Source organism: Urocitellus parryii, chromosome 4 (genome assembly GCF_045843805.1).
Source record: "Urocitellus parryii isolate mUroPar1 chromosome 4, mUroPar1.hap1, whole genome shotgun sequence".
Taxonomy (NCBI): domain Eukaryota; kingdom Metazoa; phylum Chordata; class Mammalia; order Rodentia; family Sciuridae; genus Urocitellus; species Urocitellus parryii.
The window spans coordinates 45,904,641-45,920,356 of NC_135534.1; the positions used below are offsets into that span (position 1 = coordinate 45,904,641).

Genomic DNA, 15,716 nt, shown 5'->3' on the forward strand with positions numbered 1-15,716 from the left:
AGAATTTAATAGAATAGTCACTGTTCAAGGTTTATTTGATATTTCAGTTGGTATGACACTTGGATAGCTGGTTGTAATGTTCATTTGTAGATCTTTCTTTTACATTATATGGAAATGTACACTACAGATACATATAATACACAAAATAAAATCCTTTAGAACAGTTATACATAAGACATGTGATATTGGATTTAACATTGGATCCCAGGATGTGACTGAATGAAAAAAAAAAAAAAACAAAATTGGACTAGGCATGTTTGATGAAGGTATATCACACAACATGCACAATGTTGTGCAACATTGGCAGTGGTATCTCAGAGATGGTGGAACTATTTTACACTATTTTAGGACTACACAAATTAAGTACTATCCAGCATCAGGATATCTGTAGGGTTTTATACGCCATTCCTATTTGTAACTTTAGAAAATTGATGTTTTTCCCAGGCCATCTGCTTTAATCTCAGAACAGATAAAAAGGACAACATGCACACCTCCAACTAAAATCCTGTTGTATCCTAGACAGTGAAGTGGTATGACATTAGAAGCCTTTAAAACTGCAGCTCTTTTTGGATTCCCCAAAGTGTATCTGCACTCTTCTTCAAACGTGCCTCTTCCTCAGGAGTCAAATTCACCTTCACAACATCTGAGATTCCATTTTGTCCCAAGATGCAAGGCACACTTAGAAAAACATCATCCTTTATTCCATAGAGACCCTGAAAACAAAAAGAAAATAATTTACATTTTATCTATACAATCTGGGGTTTCCCAAGACTTACATTCTTTGCCATTATGAAGTTTATTTGACTTAATAAGCAGAAATTTATTTCCAGATGTTCACTTATATAATCAAGAATGTAAAAGAAAACCACTAAAAACACCAACAACATATATATATTTAAAGAAAAACTATTATTATTATACACAGTACTTCCCAATATTTATTATGCAACATTGTGGTAAGTAACAGTGATTTCTATTTTTCCCAATGACAAAATCTGTCTCCTATAGACTTCTATCTATTTAAACATAACAAGTTTTTCAGTCAAGTTATCAAGTATATATGTGTGGACATTTATCCTACATATCAATCATTTATTTCCAAAGTTCTGAGTGCATTAAGTTATTTCACTTCAGTGAACAGGACTTCCCTTAACCTGCTTTCTCAGAAGAATCTTTTCCAAAAAACCAGGAAATAGGGCTGGGGATATAGCTCAGTGGTGGGGGTTTTCCTCACAACCACAACAGCAACAGAAACAAAAGCAAAACAGAAATAAGTATTCAAATACAACGTATCACTACATGGACCTACCTTAATCATGGTGGAAATTGGATGCACCCGTCTAAGATTCTTCATTATACTTTCTGCCAAATCTGCCACAGACAGTCCAATGGCCCAGGATGTATAGCCTTTTAGTTTGATCACCTCATAAGCGCTACAGAATAGGGAAGGGTAAGGAAGAATAGGGAAGGGCAGAAAAAAACAGGAGGAAGAAACAAAGGAAAACAAAGGTTTCACTGAACACATGCTTTATAGTAAATAATGCCAAAAAGTTGCATTATACTTCTAAGGGTAACCCTTGCATATACACCAGAACATCACTGAACAGGAATGTTCACAACAATACTATTAGGAATGGCAAAAAAAAAAAGGTAACAAGTACACTGCCCTCCAACAGAATGAATAAATTCTGGTATTCTGACACAAAGGAATATTACATAACTGTCATAACTAATCAATTATAGCTACCAACATAGTGGTAAACTGGTGATTATTAGAAATATTGAGCCAGGAATAGTGGCGTACATGTGTAATCCAAGCAACTCGGGAATTTTAGAGTTGGGTTCAAGGCCAGCCAACAACTTAGCAAGACCTTGTCGCAAAAAATAAAAAGGGCTGGGGTTGGATGTAGCTCAGAAGTAGAACATCCTTGGGTTCAATCCCTAGTACCAAGGGGAGTTGTGTGGGATGAAGAAATGTAGTACAAAGAGTGGTGGTAGCAAAGAAAAGAAAAAAAGAAGTGTACTGCTAGATTTTAAAAAGTAAATCCAGGGCTGAGGAATGGTGGCACATGCTTGTAATCCAGTGACTCAGGAAGTCGAGGCAGGAGGATAGCAAGTTGGAGGTCAATTTAGCAAGATCCTGTCTCAAAATTAAAAAAAATGGGCTGAAGATGTAGCTCAGTGATAAAGAACCCCTGGGTTCATTCCCCATTGCTGGAAAAAATAAAAAATAAAAAAGAGAACACCCAGGGGCAGCTGAGGAAGTAGCTCAGTGGTAAAATGTTTGCCTAGCATGCACAAAGACCAGGATTCAATTGCCAGCATTTCAAATGAAAACGGTAAATACAGAAAGATTAAAAGATTGCACACAGCATGTTGATTATAAAATTATTTCAATTGGGAGTGACAGGGAGATAGTTGAATAGGGAGTGGGGCAAAAATTCACTTCCAGTATTTTCAAACACCAGCAGACTAGTTAATTCTGACCCAAGGAATATTATACCAGCTGATAGCTAATGTTAAAGTCTCTTGGCTGGGTGGTAAGTTAACAGGTTTTATTTAACTAATCAAATACAAATGAGAGAGCCTTGCTAGACCAATTATGAAAATATAAGGAGCTCTAGTGGCACAAACAGCACATAGTACTTGTATAAAAATATATCCTGAACCAAGGACTAATTGATAGACCTAAGGTCCACACATAACCACAGTTTACAAGTAAATAATGCCATGTAGAAAACTTCCCTATTTCAACAATTTGTTAGTAAATACTTGTTAGTGTACCATGTTTCTAGCATATCTAGACATGGGCATATAACTTTATTATCATCTGAATAAAGAAGCTATCTGTTTCTGTGTGCGTGTGTGTGTGTGTGTTTTCCTGGAGATGGAACCCAGGGCCTTGCACATGCTAGGCAAATGCTCTACCTCTGAGCTATATCCCCAGTTCTTTTTTCTATTTTATTTTGAGACAGGATCTTGCTAAATTGCCCAGACTACCCTCAATTTTGCCATTCGTCTGCCTCAGCCTCCTGATGTGTGGTGGCCCAGGCCTGTAATCCCAGCAGCTCAGGAGGCTGAGGCAGGAGGATCGCAAATTCAAAGCCAGCCTCAGCAATGGCAAGGCACTAAGCAACTCAATGAGACTCTTCTCTAAATAAAATACAAAATATGGCTGGGGATGACTCAGTCGCCAAGTGCCTGTGAGTTCAATCCCTGGTACCAAAAAAAATAACTTGGATTTTAAAGGTTTTTCTTGCCAGGTACAGTGGCACATTCCAGTAATCCCAGCTACTCAGGAGCTAAGGCAGGAGTATCACAAGTTTGAGGCCAGTCTAGGTGACTTGGAGAGACCTGATCTCAAAATAAAAAAGTCAGGAAGGTAGTGCACCCTTGTAATTCCAGGATTTAGGAGACTAAGTGAGGCAGAGGAACACAACATCAAAGCCAGCCTTAGTAAGGCCCTAAGCAATTTAGCAACACTCTGTATCAAAGGGGCGGGTGGGAATATAGCTCAGTTGGTAGACTGTTGCTTGCCTTGCATGCACAAGGCCCTGGGTTCAATCACCAGCAACACACACACACACACACACACACACTAAAAAAGAAAAAAAAAAAAAAACCTTAAAAAAAAAAAGCCAGGTGCTGTGGTGCATGCCTGTGATCCCAGAGGCTCAGGAGACAAAGGCAAGAGGATAGAGAATTCAAAGCCAGCCTCCAGCCTCAGCAATTTAGAAAAACCCTGAGCAACTCAGTGAGACTTTATTTCTGCATAAAATACAAAAAGGGCTGGGGTTGTGGCTCAGTGATAGAGTGCTTGTCTACCATGTGTGAGGCCCTGGGTTTGATTCTCAGCACCACATGTAAATAAATAAAATAAAGGTTCATTGACAACTAAAAAAATATTAAATGAAAAAAATTTTAAAAAGGAAAAGGGCTGGGGATGTGGTTCAGTCAGTGACTGAGCATCCTTGGTTCAATCCCCAGTACCAAAAAGATTAAAAAATAAAAAGGGGCTGTGGATGTAGCACGGTCTTAGAGCACCCTGGGTTTAATCCCCAGTACCACCAAAAAAAAAAAAAAAAAGTTATTTCTAAGTGAATAAATCATATATGTTGAAGTAAAGACTCATATCCCAGTAGGGCAGACAAACTTATTTGTTGAATTTTAATAGTTTAAAATACAAGCAAAGATTTATCAGATTACAGAGAATTATGGCATTTTAAAAAAGATTTTAGCATTAAAAATACCTGTAATTTTTAATATTTTTATCTGTTTATGGGTGTTTTATTTCTCTGGGACCCATTATATGAAATTGCTGGGTTGTATAAAAAACTCATTTTTAATTTTAACCAACTGTTTTCCAGAATGGTGTTTTCCAATGTTGGTTGAATTTTACATTTCAACCAACAATGTATGAGGAACCTAATATCTGCTCTGCATAATCTTGCCAGCATTTGGTACTCTATTTTTCATTTTAGCTATTCTTTTTGTTGTTTTTACCTTTGTCTTTCTACTATGATCTTTAACAAAGCTTAAGAAAACAAGGGTTGCCAGGCTCCCACATGCCTCTGATCCCAGCTACGCCAAGGTAGAAGACCATGGCAAGTTCGAGACCAGCCCGAACCATTTCAAAATAAAAAAGGAATTAAAAAATGACTGGGATTTAGCTCAGCAGTAGAGCACTTGTTTAGCATGTGCAAGGCCCTGGATATTCCTAGTACCAGTGGGGGCGGGGGGGGGGGGACAAGTTATCTCAAAGTATTCAGACATAAACACTATTAAAATAGCAGGGCCTGGTGGCATACACCTGAAAGGGCTAAGGAAAATATTAAAGATCTTCCCTGTCCATGTGCCTGCCAGGACCTTCACACATCCTTGATGGAACATCTAAAGAATGCTGACTTCCTAGTGGGTTTGGCTGGCTCACTGGGACACTCACTTACCTCAAGGCCACCACTCCCTCCCTAGGAAATCTGGCCAGTACTAGTGGTGATGAAGTGTCCTTGAGGGGATGGGTAGTTGTTAGAATGAAGTTTTCTTTGTTCTAATTTGTATTTAAGAAGCCCTATGGGGTCTTACCACTGGAGAGGATGCTCTGCTGGGGACTTCCTAGTCAGGAACCTGAAAAGCTGCCCAGGAACTCTCCTGTTCCATGACTTCAGGTGTGTTTCCCACATGCCGGTGATAATACTGTCCTTTCTTTTTCTCTTGCCTATCACTTTTTCTTTTACTTCTGTATTATTACTAAAATAAATGCCATCTTGTATAAAGAGTATATTTTTATTGTCTTTTGGATCTGACCTGCCAGATTCATCATCTGCACACATAGGATAGCACTTTAATGTTACAACCTGTAATTCCATTAACTTGGGAGGCTGAGGCAGGAGGATTGCAAGTTCAAGGCCAGATTATTTTAGTGAGATCCCGTCTCAAAAAAATTTTTAAATGGGTAGGGGATGTTGCTCAGTGGTATAGTATCCCTGGGTTCAATCTCTAGTATCACAAAAAAATTAAATCTTTTATATAAAAATAATAAATTTTAACCTCCTATATTGCCAGATTATGAAACTTATTACCTGTCAACCACCTGCTTATGAACCTCTTTCCAATGTTCCTTATCTGCATCAGTGCCTAAATCTGGGTGCAGATTCTTCAAGGAGACACCAGCAACATTCACTCCACTCCACACAGGCACTAAAAGAAATTGTACAGCACAGTTATTTTTATGCATCAAGATACTATTTTTAATTCTCCTATCTGCTGAAGGGTTAGATTACACACAAATGGTCAAAACCAATGTCTTTACTATTAGATTTTCATTTATTTAGATTATATAACAAAAATTATATATTTCAACCCATTTCCCTCATTTGTTGGAATGTTTAGTTCATATATTTGAAATATAAAGATGGCACACAAACATAAGGGAAATTTTATTAACATAAGGAACTCAGAACTCTGCACAGTACCAAAATACTTTCTTGAACTCCACTTGGGGTGGCTGACTTTTTCAGGGATAAGCAGTTCAAGTCAAGCATAAATGACTAAAGTTATTATAAGAACTATGGTTTTCACATGTTGGGGGTTATGGGATATACAAGGATAAAGTGTGTGATAAGCATACATGAGGACCTAAGTTCGATTCTGAAGAAATAACAAGTCTAGTTATTTACTTCCATAAAAGTAAAATTTCATTCTGTTCTCCTTGCCAAAAAATGTCATATAATATGGCTAAAATCTTAATTCTTAGCATATAATTATATAAATGGTAGTTTCCAGGAAACCTGTCTATCCTGATTAAGGGATACTTGACTTAGGGTCTAATTTAATAATAAAAATACCTGTATTTTTTAATGCAATCTTTTTGTAAATAAAAGCAGAAAATAACTCATGCTTACCACTAGAGTCTCCATGCTCCCCAAGGACCCACCCATGACAGCTTAATGGGTGAACTCCCAGCCTTTCCCCCATCAGGTAACGGAATCGTGCTGAATCGAGATTGCAACCACTTCCAATAACACGGTTTTTGGGAAAGCCACTTATCTTCCAAGCCACATAGGTCAAGATATCCACTGTGAAGACAACATTCAGGCAAAGACATTAGGTAATTCATTAGATAATGATTAGCCACTACAGATATATGGTTCTATATGGATCTTGATACTGCTCATGACTAATTGATATTTTTGTTAATATTTTGAAGTCTCTGTACTACATATCAAGTCTACCAAGCAGTCAAGTATTATTTTATGAGAATAAACTGCACCAATTAAGAGAATACAATTATTCATAAACTTATTCCATATATAAGATCTTGGGTAAATAACTGATTTTATGTTCCAACTATGTTCAGAGGCATTCTGTCCCTTTAATGTTTTATCCCTTTAATGTTTTATAATAACTATTTTACAAAAACACTCTCAGGAGGGAAATGCAACAAGAAATAAATGAATATATACATGCATATAGAATATAACATACTATCAATTTTACTATAGCTCATGTTTTATGCTGTTAAGTCTTACCTGGATTGGAAACAATAAGCAACTTGCAATGTGGGCTGTATTTTACAACATTGGGAATGATGAACTTGAAGATGTTCACATTACGCTGGACCAAATTAAGACGGCTTTCTCCCTCTTGCTGACGTGCCCCAGCTGTGATAATGACGAGCTTGGAGTTTGCAGTCACATTATAGTCTAAAAAACGAAAAAAACGATCAGATGAATACCTTTAAGAGAACTGTTAACTAGCCACCAAAATTTGTTCCTCTTTTTAGTACTAAGGATCAAACCCAGGGCCTCACACACATGTAGCAAGTACTCTGCTGCTGATCTGCACCCCAAGTCCCTCCCTTTTTCTTCAGGTTGGAGACAGGGTCTCCCTAAATTGCCCTTACAGGCCTTAAACTTTTATTCCTCCTGCCTCGGCCTGTAGAATCACTGAGATCACAGTATTATCACTACACCTGGCTTCTGTAATTTTATGCAGGTTTTTTTTTTTTTTTTTTAAAAGAGAGAGTGAGAGGGGGGGAGAGAGAGAGAGAGAGAGAGAGAGAGAGAGAGAGAGAGAGAATTTTTAATATTTATTTTTTAGTTCTCGGCGGACACAACATCTTTGTTGGTATGTGGTGCTAAGGATCGAACCCGGGCCGCACGCATGCCAGGCGAGCGCGCTACCGCTGAGCCACATCTCCAGCCCCAACCACATCTCCAGCCCCGCAGGTTTTATATATATGGCAGATAAATGCCCCTACTGCCTCCTAGACATTTTCCTTTGTTTTCAGGTTTTCTATTCTTAATGTCAGATGGGTAATGCACTGATATTCTAACAACATTTAGAGAAAGGCATATTTCACCCAACGCAAAACCCAATCATCACACTTATGAACTGAAAACGACCAGTGTATACCTTCCTTGTAGTGTAGTTTTAGTTACATTATAACTTTATATAACTACGACTGAGAGAAACAGGAAGAAATCAAGTTTATGATTCTCATATATCAACTTCTCAGATATCCCCAATTCTTCCTCTTCGTTCAATGTTCTTATTCTTCACTGCTCCTAATTTTACTTAACTACTTGATTACTAACAAAGGCAGAGATGTCTTTACACTTAACGAACATATTTTGCTTCTAGATACCCGAAGGCATAAGATGATTAACTCTAGGAGTTGCTAAGGACTTTCAAGTACCAAAAGACACTATTTGGGCCCAAATCCCATTTCCCAGGCTGGTGCTAGTTAAGTGTGAAAGGGTCAAGTAAAAAATATCTGAACAGGCTCATTTATTCTGATCTCAACCTTGTGTTACTGTGTGAAAGGAAGTGAGGGAATAAGAACACTTAAATATCTGATAGCTGGGGGTGTAGCTCAGTGATAGAGTACTTGCCAAGAATATGCAAGGCCTAGGTTAAATGCTCCAACACCACAAAGAAAAAAAGTTGTTTTTTTTTTTTTTTTTAATATTTATTTTTTAGTTCTCAGCGGACACAACATCTTTGTTGGTATGTGGTGCTGAGGATCAAACCGGGGCCGCACGCATGCCAGGCGAGCGCGCTACTGCTGAGCCACATATCCCCAGCCCCAAGAAAAAAAGTTTTTAAAGCAATGTGGTTAAATATGCACCTAAAGATTGAAACTTTTATTCATTACATTCTAGTTCAGATGGTTTCCACATATTACACTAATTGGATTTCCATTTTAAACCATTTAGTATAGATTGAACTTTGATATCCATAGGTACCAATGTAAATATATTTTAAGACTCTCCTATCCTGTATGAAAAAGAAAAGCTTCTAAGAGCTAGGACTTTGAGATGAATAAAAATATTTACATCTGCTTTTTTTCTGATTTATCCAAGGTTGCCTGCTCTTGAAGACTGTTAAGAGGGACTGCAGGGCTGGGGATGTGGCTCAAGCCGTAGCGCGCTCGCCTAGCATGCGTGCGGCCCGGGTTCGATCCTCAGCACCACATACAAACAAAGATGTTGTGTCTGCCGAAAACTAAAAAATAAATATTAAAAAATTAAAAAAAAAAAAAAAAGAGGGACTGCAGCCATGCAACCAAAACCCTCAACAAAGGCATCTCCAAGTTCCCTGTGATGGCTGCAGATGCTGAATCCCTAGAGATCACCCTGGACATCTTGCTACTGTTATGAAGACAAGAATGTGCCCTGTATGTTTGTGTGCTCCAAGTGGGCCCTAAGGCAGACCTGTGAGGCCTCCAGGCTTGTCAATGTGTGTTCTGTCACCATCAAAGAAGTCTCTCAACTGAAGCTGTAGATCCAGTCCATTCATCAGTCTATTGAAAGTCTCTTAGTCTAAGCCTGTGGCTTCTGCCCTGCTCTCCTCACCAACCTCTCCACCCCCAGGTTTTGTGTCATATCTTAGCATGTAGTCAGTAGCTTTCTATTATAAAATATTGTACAAAAAGAAAGTTTACATCTAATGTGGACTACAATATAAAACTTGTTGAAATCAACCTTTGCCAGAGACAATTTTTGGTGTTCTAAGGAAAAGGCTGCCATGCTGGAGATCCATCATCTCTCCCTTCAATTTATCTTCCATGACATCAACAAGAGCAAGTTCATCTGCCAAGTCCTAAAAGACATAGAATTTTTAGTTAAATGGGAGACTGTCATCAAGATTTTTGGAATGAAAAATTTCTCTTAATTCTGACACAGGAGAGTTCTGCTATTTTAGTATCAGTGTTAGTGTCAGGATATACTTCAAAGTAGAGGCAGACTGCCATTTTTTTAAGCTGACTCACAGATGGTCTATACATAGCACTATCTCCCCTCTGAACCAACCTCTGCAGAAGTGCTACCACTGCTGGTATGGAAATGGAACAATCAATAGTCATAAAACTTCAACTACCTCCAATAACACTGCTTTCTAATTATAAAAAACTGCTTTATTTTCTATCCCAAATTCAGTTTTACATTGAATTTGCTAGTCATTAAATAGGTGATATGGACTAGTATCAACACTTGGTGCACACTTGTATTCCTTGAAGTTTGGGAGGCTGGGAGGCTGAGAGGCTGAGGCAGGAGGATCACAAGTTCAAAGCCAGTCTCAGCAACTTAGTAAAGCAACTTAGTGAGACCTTGTCTCAAAATAAAAACAAAAATGGCTGGGAATGTGGCTCAGTGGTAAAGTGCCCCTGGGTTCAATCCTTGGTCCCCCCTTACCACCACCATAAAAAAAAAGTGATAAGTCTTGAGAAATTCTCTGGTTGTTTTTCATATTTGAACCAATACTTACAGTTTTGCACAAAGATAAGACTTGTGCCTTGCTTAATATTGGTAAAAAGCATCCTTACAATTGAACCTATAAAAATTCATAGGTGCATCTTAGACCAGGAGCACCAACAGTTACCTTCAAGTGGTCAGTGGGTACTCTTACCCATACCTGAATCAGAGGCCAAAAAAAAGACCACAGGTGGTTCATACATATAGGGAAAACAGCATCAATTTCTGATCAAGTGGGTAAGGAATAAAAGTTGGTGTGTTATGTGGCTTCTTCTAAGAACAAATACAGAGGGGCTGGGGTTGTAGCTCAGCGGTAGAGTGCTCGCCTAGCATGTGTGTGTGAGGACTTGAGTTTGATACTCAGCACCACATAAAAACAAATAAATTAAGGTATTGTGTCCAACTACACCTAAAAAAAAATTTTTTTTTAAAGCATACAGAGTGAGCTTTGCTATTATAAGATCTCTGCACAGCTCATTTCTGCCTTCAGTCCCTTCTTCCTTCAATCCATAAATGTTCAGAATACAGAAGTCATATTTCACTCTTATAAACCTGAAGTACTTTAATATTGATAGGTACTTCAATTATTTTTTATATAAATCAGGTTTGAACACTGTAAAGTGTGTTCTTTACTCACAAATTCTTTTTCTAATTTTTAGTCCCATAATTGATAACAAAATTGTTAAAGAAAGGTGGTGGTATGGTGGTGTTTCCCATGTGATTCTCCTTTGCTAGCAAGGCAATAAACCTCCTTTTTCCTTTTTCTCAAAACCATGTCCTTGTTATTAAGATTGGCATCAGGGACAAGGACCAAGCTTTTAGCAATACACTCTCTCCCCTAAGAGTGTCCCTTTTCCTTTTTCTATCCCTATCTCTTCTAATAAACTCATGCCTGTTTAAAAAAAAAATTTAAAAAAAATTCCCATAGGATGATTTTAATTTTATCATATGTAACTGTTATTTTCAATTCAAAAATTACTTTAAGAGAGTCTGACTCATTTAAAGGCATAAACTCTTCCTTTCATTTGGATATATAATGAATTTTAGAAAATGTAACCTTTGACACTTTTTATTTCAGATAACGCTGTTGATACCTCACCATGTTTCAAAGGTTGTTTCACATTAAGTTCCTTGAATGAGTGCATGAACCTTCATATTTTAATGTACACTGTGACAATCCAATTATTGGGGAGGGTGGAGGACAGGATGGAGCCAAGGCATCTGCTTCCAGAGTGATGGACTCTCACTTACCTTCATTAAGATACTGATGGCACAGGCCATGCCAACAGCACCAACCCCAACAACTGTAATCTTATTCTGGGGGACCTGTTCTTCCTTAAGAAGATTCACAATCAGCTGATCCTTGAGACTTGCCATCTTGGACTTGGAACCAAAAGGAATCTATAGGGGAGAAACAATGTCACTGCATCCTCTTGAAATATTGTTTACTTACCAAGAGCTGTTCTTGAAAAAGGCTTACTTTACTTTCTTTTGGGAATTTGCCACTGAAATTCACAAGAGATAACTAAAAATGGAGAAGGAACAACCTAAAGGTGGCAAAAAGAGTTTAAAAGTCTAATGCTGGGTTTGGTCTGACCAGGATCTGATGTGAAGGACCTCACCTTGGCATGAAAAAATAATATCGAAGTTTGGGTATAAGTATAGCCTCCTGAGGGATCACTCATCTTGGCTTATTAGCCCTTAGAAGGGTAGGCCGCTCTTCAGACAAAATCAGTGAGCCACCCACACTGGGCAGCTATCTTTCTGCCACTCAGGACCCTAAAGCAAGTACAGTGCAAAGCCCCAACTTAGGACCAAAAGTACAAGCAGAAATCGCCACTAACGGCCACAAGCACAACCCAAAAGCAAAGGAACGTGCTGTGAGGTCGGCGCCTGCGCACACTGCACACTTGCATGCTTTCCTCCCCATGTGGCACCAGGGTTTACGCCCCGCCCAGATCCGGAAGATCCCGACACAGAAAACTTGTGCAAGTGCGCATGCGCTTTTGCTTTACGGAGGTTGCGGGGTGGGGTAGAGAAAGCAGCAACTTGGTGGCAGTGTGCCATTAATAGGCAGTAGGCTGGATCGTGGACGCTGGGTGGTGGAGTGGGTAAGCCCCACCGGCCCAGCCTGCAACCATCCATTGTGTGGGTCAGAGGGAGCATGCTCCAGTCAGACTTTAGACCTTACTAATGCCCTGAAGCACATGTGAACAACGTGAAGCTGGGTTGGCAGCCTCCCTGGCCTGGTGGCTACCAGTCACACTTCAAATCACAATACCAGGGACTAGCGTCTGTTAACCAAGCAGGAAGGAGGAGCCACGTGTAGCTTCAGCCGTGCAAAGTCATGAGGCCCGGTATAAGGAAATTTTGTCAGCACAGGAAGTGCAGAAATGGCTGCAGAGGGTCTGAAGCCTTAAAGTTAACAGGTACTTGGTGGAACCCTTGAATTCCAGAGCTTGGGGAGGGAATCTTCCACTCTGCCCATCCAACCCTGCACTGCACTCACTGGAGGGAATCACATGTTACATCCCCCCAAACACCACGCCTAGTTTTGACTCGGTCCTAAAGGGCAAAAATATCAGACAGGATCTCTAGGCAGGCAGCCCAGAGTCACCAAGATGGAATCGGGTCTCAAATCACTGCTATTTCTAGATAGCCTTGCATGGTTTCTGCAACTTATTGGCTAAAGGGAGGAATTCTCCTGCAAAGAACCGGCCTCACTGAAACCTTCAGTCTTCTGCTCCACAGGTTCCTTCTATGGTAGGGGCAAGACTGTGTCTAGGGGCAAGAGCCTTGCAGAACGAGGATCTATCTTCCCCACCTCTGCCACTCACTCACTGTGACCTTAGAGATGCCCTCTCTCCCAACTCTAGGTTTTCCCCTTTGCCAAAAAGAGATGGTACACGCGATACTATTCTCAATAGACCCGTCTGAGGTGCAGAAGTACTGCAACTCTGCCTGCTTCATCTTTGCAAGCACCTCGTTTAGTACAGCCTCTGATCCCCCAGCAACTTAATAAATATCACTTACGCAAAGAGCACCTTATAGTCTAAAGGCGACAGCAATCCCCATAGACTCCACCTCTCCAGCGTCCCAGGGCAAAAACTCAAATCGCACAGCACTCAGGGTTTCTCCGGCATCCAGGAACCCTTCCCCAGACGGACTAAGGCTTTAGGGATAGCGGGAGCTCCCAAAACCGGACCACAAGTTTTGCGTTGTTCGCTAACTTCAAACCCGAAGGCATCCTCCACCCTCAGATCTATGATCTCCTGTCCTTCCTCATCCACCCGGAATATCAACCCTGGGTTCGGTGGCGTCACTCGCTCGGCTCCCCAGCGAGGCCAGAGGCCAGAGATGCCGCTTAGGGCAAAAGCCTAGTGTGGTGGACGCCAAGCCCGTGCATGGTAGGCCACCGCCCACGTCTTCTGGGAAGCTGCGCCTCTCCCCGACAGCAGGGACCCCTTCGCGGGCAGCGCGGGCCAGAGGAGCCATAAGCAGTTGCTCTCCCTCCCCTCCGGGTGCAGAGTACTCGGGGTTGACCGTACCGGGAGTGCACGTTGAGAAGGCGTCGGGGGCGCGCAGCAATAGAATCCGCACTCTACAGCAGAGTCTCCGGCACTCAGGGCTGGGCGCGGGAGGGGCCTTAAATGGAACCTCGAAGCTGACGTCAGGAGTGGAGCCAGGCGGACGTGCGGGAACCCACGTGTGGGTTGGGCTGGGGGCGGGGGCCCAGCCGGGCGGGGCAATGGAGAGGCCCTGGCGGCGCGCGCAGCCGGACAGCGGACCCGCGGGCCAAACCACGTGCGGGACATCTAAGGGAGTGCCCAAAGCCCCACGCTGCCCCTCCGGCCATGGGAGCCCGGGCGATATTCGTGAACCAGAGTCAGGCAGACCCTCAGCTTCCTCTTCCGTAAAATTTGCACGTTACTCTCAAGAAATCCGTGATCTATTTCTTCATCGCTGTTTCCAAATGCCTGGGACAGCTTCTGGCGCTCCATAAACATTTGTTGAATGAAAGAAGGAAAATACCTAGCACAGCGTCAGTTTGTCCGACTGATGGAAAAGGACGTCTCCTTTTCCCCTACTGCCAAACCTTCCAAGTCCGAAACTCACAAGGGAGACTTTGCCTTTCTGGTCTTGGAGGGTGATTGAGGTCAAATTTACCTTCTTGTCTGCATCTTCCCATTGCCCCACCCCACGAGGATGAGTCCCAGCCATACCCAAGAACTGTTGGTGCTGCGTTTTATTTTAATATCTCTCCACCACCTTTCTCCATCCCCTGTAACCACTATTCTACCGGCTACTTATGAGTTCAAATTTTTGCTTTTGAAACATTTTTACCTCTGCCTTTTTTCATGCTAGTGTTTTATCTGCCCCATTCATCTCTTCTTTGCAGGGTACCCATCTTCTAATGTTCCCCCACTTTGGTATAATATGAAACATATTTGATAAAGCTATAGAATTTCCTTAGTGATAAGAAAATCCAAGTGAATATAGGGTACTTTTAGACTTTCCCACAAACCTCCAGGAAAGTGGGTGGTGGCTGGAGATTAAGCTCTATAAAAGCTTTAAAAATTCTTCTGGGGAGTGAACTTGGCTTGCAGGCTTTCTGGCATACTAGGCGAATGGTTTACCATTGAGCCACACCCCCAGCTCCGAAGTTTCTAAAAAGTCTTGAACATTGGAAGTGCTGGGAGGTTAGAGTGCCCAGAGAGGGCAAGGAAGCTGGGTACTTATACTTACACCACCATAAACTTGCCCTATGCATCTCTTCCATCTAATTTATCATCAGCATCATTTGTAATCTCTTTTATACCAAATCAGTTGAGAATAGGGTTAGTGAAAGGGCACTTTTGCTAGCATGCACAGGACCTGAGATCAATCCCCGGAACCACACATACATACATACATACATTTTTAAAAACTTAAAAAGTAAATTAGCCAGGCACAATGGCGCACGCCTGTAATCCCAGAAGCTTGGGAGGCTGAAGCAGGAGGATTGTGAGTTCAAAGCCACCCTCAGCAACTGCAAGGCACTAAGCAATTCAGTGAGACCTTGTCTCTAAATAAAATACAAAATAGGGCTGGGGATGTAGCATTGTGGTCAAGTGCCCCTGAGTTTAATACCCTTTACCAAAAAAAAAAAAAATTAAAAATCAGTAAGGTGTTTCTCTAGGTTCTGGGAAGTGTCCAAGCAAATTATCAATCCTGAAATAGGGATATAGGGCATTCCCAACTTACAGCATGCTGGTCAGAAGTACAGGTCACAAACTACTACTTGCAATTAGGGTCAGAAGTAGAGGGAAGTCTTGTGGGATCAGATGCTATCTCTAGGTAATGTCAGAATGAATTGAATTATAGAATACCTAATTGGTATTCACCAGAGAATTGCTTTGTGTGGGAGGGGCTGGAAAGCACATATCTGGTCATAGGATTGTTCTGAGTTGAGTGTGAGTAGAG

General features: G+C 41.0%; 1 protein-coding gene and 1 non-coding gene across 2 annotated transcripts; both read right to left on the reverse strand.

Moving 5' to 3' along the window:
* Positions 1-17: 17 nt before the first annotated feature.
* Positions 18-13,909, reverse strand: Ldha (lactate dehydrogenase A). The gene is made up of 8 exons (XM_026414486.2): positions 13,802-13,909; positions 11,505-11,654; positions 9,486-9,603; positions 7,029-7,202; positions 6,402-6,575; positions 5,580-5,697; positions 1,310-1,433; positions 18-713 (listed from the first exon to the last, which is right to left on the reverse strand). The coding sequence occupies exons 2-8, from the start codon at positions 11,628-11,630 to the stop codon at positions 549-551; spliced, it is 999 nt and encodes a 332-aa protein (XP_026270271.1). The 5' UTR covers positions 11,631-11,654; positions 13,802-13,909; the 3' UTR covers positions 18-548.
* On the reverse strand, positions 7,805-7,904 carry LOC113200902 (small nucleolar RNA U13). Its single transcript, XR_003303088.1, has one exon. It is a non-coding gene; the product is annotated as a small nucleolar RNA U13 (small nucleolar RNA).
* Positions 13,910-15,716: the final 1,807 nt, after the last annotated feature.